This window comes from Microtus ochrogaster, unplaced genomic scaffold (genome assembly GCF_000317375.1).
Source record: "Microtus ochrogaster isolate Prairie Vole_2 unplaced genomic scaffold, MicOch1.0 UNK1, whole genome shotgun sequence".
Lineage (NCBI taxonomy): Eukaryota > Metazoa > Chordata > Mammalia > Rodentia > Cricetidae > Microtus > Microtus ochrogaster.
Window position 1 is genome coordinate 36,186,589 of NW_004949099.1, and position 10,596 is coordinate 36,197,184.

At 45.4% G+C, this 10,596-nt stretch overlaps 1 protein-coding gene across 1 annotated transcript; it reads left to right on the forward strand.

Moving 5' to 3' along the window:
- The first annotated feature begins 274 nt into the window (after positions 1–274).
- On the forward strand, positions 275–9,656 carry M6pr (mannose-6-phosphate receptor, cation dependent). Its single transcript, XM_005365165.3, has 7 exons — positions 275–459; positions 3,727–3,906; positions 4,743–4,909; positions 6,751–6,860; positions 7,178–7,308; positions 7,929–8,055; positions 8,195–9,656. Exons 2-7 carry the CDS (start codon positions 3,728–3,730, stop codon positions 8,315–8,317), a joined length of 837 nt encoding a protein of 278 aa, XP_005365222.1. The 5' UTR covers positions 275–459; position 3,727; the 3' UTR covers positions 8,318–9,656.
- Positions 9,657–10,596: the final 940 nt, after the last annotated feature.

A 10,596-nucleotide genomic window follows, 5' to 3' on the forward strand; every position in this document is an offset into this window, starting at 1 on the left:
CCGACCTAGCCGGACACCTGGCACGTGACCCCCGCGTGAGTCGGGAGTCCCAGCCCGGAGTCCCTGGAGGCGGGGCTCGAGCCTCATTGGTAGAAAGGCGACCCGAAAAGAAGAAGCTGATCTTGACAATCTCGGAGTGAATGGGCGTTGATGGGACGGGGCACGTAGCGAACTAGGCTGCCGACCAATCAGCGTCCAGGGGCAGGACCCGGGCGCGATGGTGCTGCTGTCACATGCCGCAGGGGTCTAGTGGGAGGAGCAGTTGCTCAGCAGCCTCTCGCCGCTTCCTGTTTCCGGTTTCTGGAGCAGGGCGCAGAGCGGCGCTTTGGGAAGCACTGGCCTCAGACGGGAACCGAGGACCGGGGTCTGCGGCCCTCCGCTCTCCGGCCGCGTCTCCCAGGCCCAGGGCCACATTCTTGGGGGGCTCCTTAGCTTCGGCTGCTGTGTTTTCCGTGACACGTGAGTGTGGGGGGCGTGGAGGAGGAGGCTGGCTGGGGTCCTTGCACACCCCTGCGCCACAGGAGATGCAGTCCCGGAGTGTCGCTCGGCGGTGGTTCCAGCCGAAGAGCCTGCTAGGGAGCCGTAGGGACGAGTGGAGGCGAAAGGTGTGAGCACGGAGAGCGTCAGACTACCAGGAGTGAGGGGGAGGACGTCCAAGATCAAAAAGGAATTTAAGATGTTTTGAAGGTGGGGAAAACCAAGTGCCAAGTGTGGAGATGTGCGAAGTGTTCCTGGATGCTTGTTGAAAGGATTTTGACCTGGATCATGGAAGTAAAGTGGCGTCGTTTGGGGTCAGGTGTGGGATTGAAGCAAATGGAAGGCGAGGATTTCCAGGATCCTGGAAGAAGTTCGAGGAACGTGTGTTAGCTTGGCGTGGAAAAGAGTAACAGGGGTTACCTGTGTTCTTGTAGGGAGTTTGAAGCATAGAACCACTTCCTTGAGGCTCTTTGAGCATGGGGCTTTTTCTGCCAGTTCAGACTGCTCTTAAAAGGGTTGACTGCCGTGAACCAGGAGGAAGAAAGTAAAGCTTCCATTAGAAAATGGAAAATGGCCATAAGTGGGAAAGAGCGAGGATAAGTGGTGTTGCAGTTTCCCAATCCCTAACTTAGTCACTGGCCGGCCTGTAAAGGAGACCGGTCCAGCATCTCCAATAGATCTGTTGAAGATTTTTCAAGGTCATAAGATCCCGTGTCACACACCGGAAAATGTGTGCTCTTTGAAGGTCTATTTGTACGATATTAAAAAGAGACCCCGCAGCTTGAATTGCATCCTGTTCTCTACTTGTGCCCGTGTTTATCAGAAGTTTGCCAACGAATGCCTTCATGCCATTAGTCATCCAGGTTGCTCTAGTAACTTCACTCTTTTAAGCTTTGTTTGAACTCAGTAGGCATCCGTAAGCCTCGGTCCCCTTATCTTACTTTTCCAAGAGACTGAACTAACTGATAAGTTCTGGCTTAACTAAACGGGTTAAGCATCTGGGTATACACCACACTGAACCAAAGAGAAGCAGCTCAAACTTACAGTCAGATCTTTCTCTCGGTTTTTCAAGACAGAGTTTCTCTGTGTAGCCCTGGCTTTCCTGGGACTTTAGACCAGGTTCGCCTTGAACTTAGAGACCCACCTGCTTCTGCCTCCCAAGGGCTGGGATTAAAGGCGAGCGCCAGCTGCTGCCCTGCTTACAGTCAAATCTTGAGCTGGAAAGAATGTAAACTTATTCTTCATCTTGAACAGATGAGCAAACGACAAGTCCTTCAGCTCATCTAATGCCTACCACAGCTTGTTCGCATTCTTCATCCCTTCTCAGTTTTGTGAGATGTTTTGCCCTCATTTGGGAAGAGAAAGCAGCAACAGTTAACTAATGAGGAACTAACTTTTAGGCCAGAGTGCAAAGCATTTGTCCTGGGAGAGCATCCTTCCAAAATGTGGGGGGGGGGGGGGGCATCAGAGCACAGAATGTTAGCATTTCAATTGGGTCCTGAGAACACTTAAGGGAAATGGCACAGAGTCGGTTAACAGAAGAACTATTCAGTGATTTGACTGTTTGAGCTGTGTATTGAGCAATAGATGAGCTCAGGGAAGGCCAGGGCTTACGTCTGAGTTCTTTGTCACAGTCCAGTTAACTCTGAGCAGTTGCTTCCCTTTTCCTGCCTTGTCTAAAAGCAAAAAAAGGTAGCTCTGCTTTGGCTTCTCCTGGCATCCCAGAGAATTATGATGGAAGCTCTATAATACAGTGGCACGCAGACCTTGAGCTCTTCCTCCACTAGCTGTGTCGCTGGTGTTTGTTTTGTTTGTCGTTTGCCTTTTGAAGAGATGATTAAATTTACTACATAAGGTTTGGGGAGGGTTGAGTAATGCATGTTAAGTATTTCAAGTAGTACCTGGCTGAAGGCTATCGCTCTATCAAGGGGTCCTGTTGTTTAGCATTTGAGATGTCTTAGGAGAGCTTTGACCTCTTGACTACCAGTGATTGTTGTGTGGAAATGCCTTGTTTGTATTTCTGTAGTGGATTAATGTTTGGGGTATGTGAAGTAAGGTAGATAGGTCCCAAGCATTTGTTGCATTCCTTGCATGTGGGAAATAAAGACTCAGATTAAGTTTCAGGGAGAAAGGGAAATGCAATTAGATCACAAGGCCAGAGCTGCCATTTTCTTGTCATAAGGAATGTCTGGAAGAGTCAAATGTCTCAGAGAAAAACATGGAAACTTAAAAATGAACAATGTCAATGGCCTGAAGCATTCCTAATAGATTCAAGTGAAACTTTCACTATGGCTTAACTACAAAGATGGTAAGGGATATCCAACTTTTCAACATTGAAATATGACATTGTCATCCACAGATATGTTGGGCTGCATTCGCAGATAGCCTGGGGGGGGTGTCTCACATGGGCCGTAGATAGGCCTGTTAGAATCATACAAACAGGAAGTGAATGCAGCAGTGTAGAAGACAGCCATCTCACGGAAAGTCTAGAAGCCCTTGAGATTTGTGACTTGGAGAGGCTGGAGCAGGTTTTGGAAAACTTCTAATTCCTTGTTTTGACCGAACGAGTTTTCTTCTATGACTGGGTGGTTTTCCAGAGAAGTGGTGTGTGAGTAATTGAGGTGAGTTGAGGTGCTGTGGCTGCCTCCCTGCCATCCCACATGCTTCCAGTGAATGTAAAGAAAGACTGCTAGGTGCTCCTGGAATGCTCTTAGCATATTCAGTCCAGCACATCCAAGTTCCTTCCTCTACTTCACTTCTTTCTAATAACCTCAAGCTAGACACACTGGACGGTCTGTTCACATCGTGATTGGACTGTCTTAAGGCAGGCCACTGACTTCAGCTTTATTTGTAAACTAGTAGTTCGCTTTGGATGATGGACTAGGACAGTGTAGATTTCATCAAACAGTAACAAAGCAAAGACGGATGTACCCAAGCTAACATAATTCATTATTTTCATCTTCTTACCCTCATAGTTTGCTTTGTTTTATTGAGCTTTTGTTTTCTGGAGGTCTTTGAGACAGAGTCACTCACCAAGTATCTCTTGCTGATCTCAAACAGAGATCCACATGCCTCTGCCCCTGAGGGCTGAGACTAAAGACATTTGACACTACACTGGGCATAGTTCGTTTGGAAGCAGATTCATGCTTTTTGTTTGCATAATCAAAATACCATTAATTTTTGCAGTCATGTGATTGATCTGTTTCCTTTCCTGATCCTTCCTTCACCCTCAACACACTCTTCCAAAAGGATGTTCCCCCTCTCTGGCTGCTGGAGGACTGAACTGTTACTGTTGCTGGTCCTGGCTCTGGCTGTGAGAGAATCCTGGCAGACAGAAGAAAAGTCTTGTGACCTGGTAGGAGACAATGAGAAGGAGTCGAAGCAAGAGCAGGCTCTCCTGGAGAGGCTGCGGCCACTGTTCAACAAAAGGTAGATGCGAAGACCCTGACAGGGTTTAAGAAATTATCTTTATTAAGGGTCTTTTCCTTTCACTGACTTTTCTTCAGCTTTACTGTGGAAGGAGTACGTGAATGATATGGTCTCTAATCTGAGTTCTGGAAGTATTAGTTTTATTTGGCTGTAACACATTGCCCGCTTACTGAAACACCAAGTTCACAGCCATGTGATCGTGTGTGTTTTTCTTCACAGAAAAGTTACCTGTTTCTAATGACTGGGTCTAAAGCACAAGCTTGTAGAAATCAGAACATAACTTGATAGCTTCATATACTAAGACTTCAGAAACATCAAACAGACACGTTTAAAAATATGCATGTCTAAGTATGTCTTCATCACTGTCACAGCATTTTCAAGTATAAAAATGATCCTTAAGGGCTGGAGAGATGGCTCAGAGGTTAAGAGCACTAGTTGTTCCTCCTGAGGTCCTGAGTTCAATTCCCAGCAACCACATGGTGGCTCACAACCATCTGTAATGAGATCTGATGCCCTCTTCTGGCCTGCAGGCATATGTGCAGACAGAACACTGTATACATAAAAATGATTCTTAAACATGGGACTGTCCCTTGTTGTAGGGAAACAGCCAACACTTTTGCATAACTAGAATAGGTGTTCTAGAATGAATAGCTGTTTGGGGTGGTATATCTAGCTTTCTATTATCAACAAGCAAGACAGTCTCTGAAGCAATAAATAACTCATAAACAACAAGTGTGCATCTAGCACATTGGTTGTCATCAAAGGGAGGGGTCTGGTTTTTTCTGAGCTTGGTAACGAGTGATGTTGTTCTTTCTCTTCCTGTTTGTCTTCTGAAGTTTTGAGAGCACTGTGGGCCAGGGCTCAGACACATACATCTACAAATTCAGAATATGCCGGGAAGCTGGCAATCACTCCTCTGGGGCAGGCCTGGTGCAGATCAACAAAAATACCTGGAAGGAGACGGTGGTTGGGAGGATCAACGAGACTCACCTCTTCAATGGAAGTAAGCTATTTCCTGCTGACTAATCCCACACAGTCTCTAACAATCCTGTATGTGTTGGCCCTCCCTTCTTTTTGAGTAAGTCATGTTATGGACTTTGGACTACCTGAGACTTCACCTCAGAGTGCCTAGTTCACGGCGGCCCTGGAACCACAGCTCAGGACACCTCTGTGTCTGAAGACAGTGCAAAACTTTAACAAAAAGAATAGAGGATTGGGAACAGTTCAGGTAAAACATTCACCCTCATGCACAGAGTTCTGGCTTTGATCCTGAGTAGCACAGGAAGAGAGGTGGAAGGAAGGGGTAGAAGGAGAGAGTGAAGGAGCGAGAGTGAAGATGGGTGTGAGTCCAGCCAGGATTTCACACAGCCTGCCGTCCTTCTAGGCACCCAAATATGTCATGAGTTCCACACCAGCCACCGCCATTTCTCATCAAATTAACCAAATTTGCCAGTTGAATTTTAAAATACCTTTTTTGTGCAAACCAGTGAATATTTAAGGAAAAAAAAATTCACCACCTTTTTGTACTAACATAGTTGTGTTTTCCAAATGTCATGAAAGTGTACACTGGAAGGGAGCACTTGTGACCTGGTTTCTTCCCATAAGCAGATAAATTATCTAGTTAGATACTCATTACATAAAGAACAAAATAAAACACATGAGTGAATTCCTTACCCAAATCATCATTTTCCTAGTATGATGGTGTCTTAGTCACCATTCTAGTGCTGTGAAGAGATGCTGTGACCAAGGCAAGTGTCATAAAAGGAAGCATTTGATTGGAGGCTAGTCCACTGTCACCAAAGAGGGGAGTGTGGCGGCATGCAGGCAGACATGGTGCTGGAGAAGTAGCTGAGCATTCTCCATCCTGATCCATAGGTAACAAGAGAGACTCTTGGCCTGACATGGGCTTTTAGAACCTCAAAGCCCACCCCCAGTGACACATCTCCTCCAGCAAGACCATACCTCCTAATCCTTAGAATCCTTTCAAACAGTTCCACTCCTTGGTAACTAAGATTTCAAATCTGTGAGCCTTTCAATTCTTACTCAGATCACCACAGATGATTTTGAGGCACCAGCTCACTGATTTTAAAATCTTCTCATATGCACAGTTAAAAGCATCCTTACTTATTCACTTCACATGGTTAATGGTTGAACAATATTTTGCAAAGGACTTTAAAAGTAGTAAATACTGAGAGAAATGTATTCCCAACTCAGTAAGCATCCACTTTGAGTTTATCTGTGTTGTCTTGGATTTCTGATGCCTAGCAATCATACAGAACTTCCTCTCCTTTTGCTACATGTTGAGAAAATGGTCATTAGTCAATAAAAGCACAGGTGGTCTACAAGAGCTAGTTCCAGGACAGGCTTCAAAACCGCAGAGAAACCCTGTCTCGAAAAACCAAAAAAAAAAAAAAAAAAAAGCACAGATAAGAACTATTTCTAATGTTGCCTATCTTTAATGTAGAAAGTAAGATTAATCTTAAATAACTAGTTCTTACTGTCTAACACAAGGAAACACAGAGTTTTGTTAAGAAACACATTTTAAGGCCAGGCATGGTGGCTCATGCCTGTGACCCCAAAACGTGGGAGGCAGAGGTAGGAAGATGACAAGCTGAGGCCAGCCAGGCCTATATAATTAGTGAGTTAAGGCCAGCCAAAACTACATAGCGAAACTCTTGTCTTTTACAAAATAAGAAGTTTTAGCTTATCATTCATATGTATAGATTATAGCAATTAGCATTAATTAGAGTCAGTTTTGGTGGCTAATTCCACTCTCCCATTCGACCCTCTGTTGCCTCTGTTTCCCCTGCACTCCACAGTGCCACTGTTGTTGTCCTTCCTTAGGTAATTGGATCATGCTGATCTATAAAGGGGGTGACGAATATGACAACCACTGTGGCAAAGAGCAGCGTCGTGCAGTGGTGATGATCTCCTGCAATCGACACACACTAGCGGTGAGGTGAACTGGGGTACAGCAGATTGAAAGATCTGACAGCGGGGAAGGGGCATCAACAGGAAGACAGTCTGTGTGGAGTGGCCGTGATAGGGTAGGGGTGGGGGTTAACAGGAAGACAAGTCTGTGTGGAGTGGACGGGAGAAAACTAATTGAAACTTTCAATGTGCCAGATTCACACCATACATGGAGCATGGGCTACTTAGCCAGGAGCAGCAAATGTTTGGGGTTTATTTGAGGGGTATTCTTGTTTGTCGGATGCAAGTTGAAAGAAAATATCGTATACATATAGTTACTGTTTGGTCCACTTATCATCAGGGCAATTTTAACCCAGTGTCAGAGGAGCGGAACAAAGTCCAAGATTGCTTGTACCTCTTTGAGATGGACAGCAGCATAGCATGTTCACCAGAGGCCTCCCACCTCAGTGTGGGCTCTATCTTACTGGTCATGTGAGTACTTTTTACCTCTTCAGTACATGTGTGTTTACATACACAGAATCGGAGGGGGCTGACTATAAAATAGCTGACCATTCAAGTTGGAAGAAACTAGGTTGGGGATGGTGCTTGGTTAGTGTGCATGAGGTGACCTATGTTCAGTTCCTGGCAGTGGCAAAACAGGAAAAACAAAAAACAAAAACTTCTTTTGAAGACAGTCACTATGTTGCTGAGGCTGGCCTCAAACTCGAGAATTGCTGTCCCTGCCTCCCATGTGCTGGGATTAAAGGTGTGCACCACCATTCCTAGTTTATGTTTTTCCCAGGAAGGCTGGACAGTTTTCAGTACTGTCCTATTAATTACATCAGTAGAACTTTGAACAGAACCCTGGTTAATGGTGATTCCTGGCTATTAGAATCATATACCAAGTCTTTTTCCCCCTTGGGTGTTTATTTTTGTCAGATTGGCAGTGTCCTAGCAGGTCTTCTAAGGAATACCAGCCCTTTTTTGTTTTCAGTTTAGGGAACAGCTAATATTGAATATCAAGGTCAGCCTTGGCCTTCTGAGTAGCTACTGTCGGAAGGTGATGCCCCTTCAGAGCTGATACATTTTAAGTGATGTCCTTTCCTCTCCAGATTTGCATCCCTGGTTGCCGTCTACATCATGGGGGGTTTCTTATACCAGCGACTGGTGGTGGGAGCCAAGGGAATGGAGCAGTTTCCCCATTTGGCCTTCTGGCAGGACCTTGGCAACCTCGTAGCTGTAAGTGGCAGTTCATTTGGGCTAAGCCTCACATTTGGGATGTTCCCTTTGTGGTCCCTGGAGAAAACCAGTTGTCACAGTCTGAGACCACGTGATCTCACTCTAAAACCCATATTCTTTCCTTTGCTTTTCCCTACAGGACGGTTGTGACTTTGTGTGTCGCTCCAAACCCCGCAACGTGCCTGCTGCCTATCGTGGCGTTGGGGATGACCAGCTGGGGGAAGAGTCGGAAGAAAGGGATGATCATTTGCTACCAATGTGATTGCACTTTTAATGTCTAGCCACCTCTTCAGTCCCCAAACCAAAGCATACACAGCCAGACTTCTCAAGCCGTCTCTTCGCATCTCTCGCCTTGCCATTAAAATTCTTGCTTTCCAGTGGGCTTTTGATTTGACCCTAAACTGCCTCCCTCTGCTCCTATTGTTTCTCCTCTGCACAAGTACATAGGGTCTTCGGGGTTTGACTGTTTGACTCTTGTGCCGCCAGGAAGAACAAAGACAGCTAAATGGGCAGGGAGCCACGAACGAGCCCTGTCTGTCTAAACATTTTCACAAGTTGAGACACTGGATTTCTTTAATTAAAAAAAAAAAAAAGACTGCTTGCAGCTCTGCCAGCTTCCTGTTGTTGCTAACCCCACGGCAGTCTCCATGATGGACAGTGTAGAGCTGCTTTGCAGTGCTTACCTGGTGTAGCCCAAATACTGCCACTTGCTTTGAGCCTGCAGCGAGTCACTAAAATGTCCCTTGTGTGGGATTAGGACATGAAAGAAATGTGAAATTTCCCCACTACAGGCTTCTAAGGTGCCGTCACATTGTTCTGGTCTTTCTGTGGCTGGATGGCTACAATTGGGCTCTGGTTGTGGTTATAAATCCATATGTAGCCCAAGTACGTAATCAGGCAGTCCTATCCTAAAGGAAATAGACCTATGCTCTAGAGGCCCTAGAACCTGTGTCCCCTTGTGGTGGGATTGCTTTGCTTTTCTTCCGTTTCTTGTTCATCCCTCTCCACTAGTACTTCCAAACTTGTATTGCACTTTTCTCACAGGTCTGTAGTTTGGCTTTTTATATTTTTCCCAATCTTAAAGGGAATGGAAGCAGACGTGGGCATGGAGGTTCTGCAGTTCTCTGCTCTGGGTAGGGAACACTGCTGCCCCTGTCCCTCCTGCTGGCTCAGGGAAGTGTCTTACCCATGTACCTATGAGAAAAAGTTTTTAATCCTCTCCCACTTCTGTTTAGACCATGTGCCCAGAATCACATAGTGAACACCTAGGCTACTAAGTAACAGCTCGGCTCATCTGAACACAAGAGAGATGGAAAGGCAGGGCTACCTGTTACCTTAGAGAAGGAAATGAAATGATACACTCTAACTTCTCAGTGCCCTTGCAATGGTAGTGGGCGTTTTGTTTTCTTTCTATACAAGAAAATTAATGTTATTTTTTAAAAAAGCATCTCATTTGTTGTTTGCATCCTTTCCTGGTGTTTTAAATGAAAAATAATACAACACTTTTTGTACAAAAACATAATTAAAAAACATACAAAACATGCTGGCTTTGTCATTTGTGTTAAGAATAAACTATCAAATAAAGTAACAGTGGAGACCAATTTTCAGCCTTTTACTGAGGAAGAAAAAAATATTTAATATTTTGTATAAGGAATAATAGTGCCTAAGGCAGGTGCTTACAATCCTGACCTTAGCCCCACACACTCCTGTTTTGTAAAGCTATAGGAAAGAGCAGAGGTGGAATAGAAAAAGGGTTGAAGATGATAACAAATGAGAAGGGAGCGGGGATGACGACAGCCACACGTGTCAGTCGAATACCTTCAGTCCCTGCAGCAAATCAGATACCAACCAAGTGTCTACACTGGCTGGTGACCCTGCCATGGATGCAGGAGGAAATGTCAGTACTAAGGGAGAAAATGATAACAGAAACTGAGCTACAGTCACAATGAGACAAGGAGAGTACCAGGTTTTGCTACTTGTGTCACACAAGCTAGGAAAACTGCCCTCTCCCAGTGGGAAGCAAACCTACATCTCACCCATCTCCATGCCTTACCATTCAAGACATTCTTCCTCTTGAGAAGTGAGACCTGGCTAGTCACGCCTCTCCAGGATAAGACTGAGTAGTCCTAGTCTCTAGTCTGCCTGCTTGAAAACTGGATTAGGGTAGGTGTGAATAGTGAGAATGGGTTGTGTGTGTTTTAAGGTGAAACCCAGAGAAAAATGGCAAAGCTGCCACTATGTAGCACCAGCAACCAACGCTTGCAGAAGTCTGTCTCCATACCCCATCTGGGGTCACATAAGAGGAACAGCTCGCTCTTCCCTGCAAAGTCTGCTGGCCCCAGGTTATAGCCTGAATGCTTGGGGCATTTGCTTTAGGCTGATTCGTGCAGAGGGCCACATTAGGTCTCCTTGAGGACATTGATCTTGGCACAGATTTTGAGGGCAGGACCTAATTTGATGTTCATGGCACTCATAAGATGTTCTTCTTTAAGTAATAAAAGGGCCTGTCCATCAATCTCCTGGGAACGAAACTCTTCTGCG

Excerpts from the sequence above, each read along its gene's own strand:
- M6pr (XM_005365165.3), top strand. The coding sequence starts at position 3,728 with ATGTTCCCCCTCTCTGGCTGCTGGAGGACTGAACTGTTACTGTTGCTG. Across the intron at positions 3,907-4,742 it reads CGGCCACTGTTCAACAAAAG|TTTTGAGAGCACTGTGGGCC; the intron begins GTAGATGCGAAG and ends TGTCTTCTGAAG. Across the intron at positions 6,861-7,177 it reads GCAATCGACACACACTAGCG|GGCAATTTTAACCCAGTGTC; the intron begins GTGAGGTGAACT and ends ACTTATCATCAG.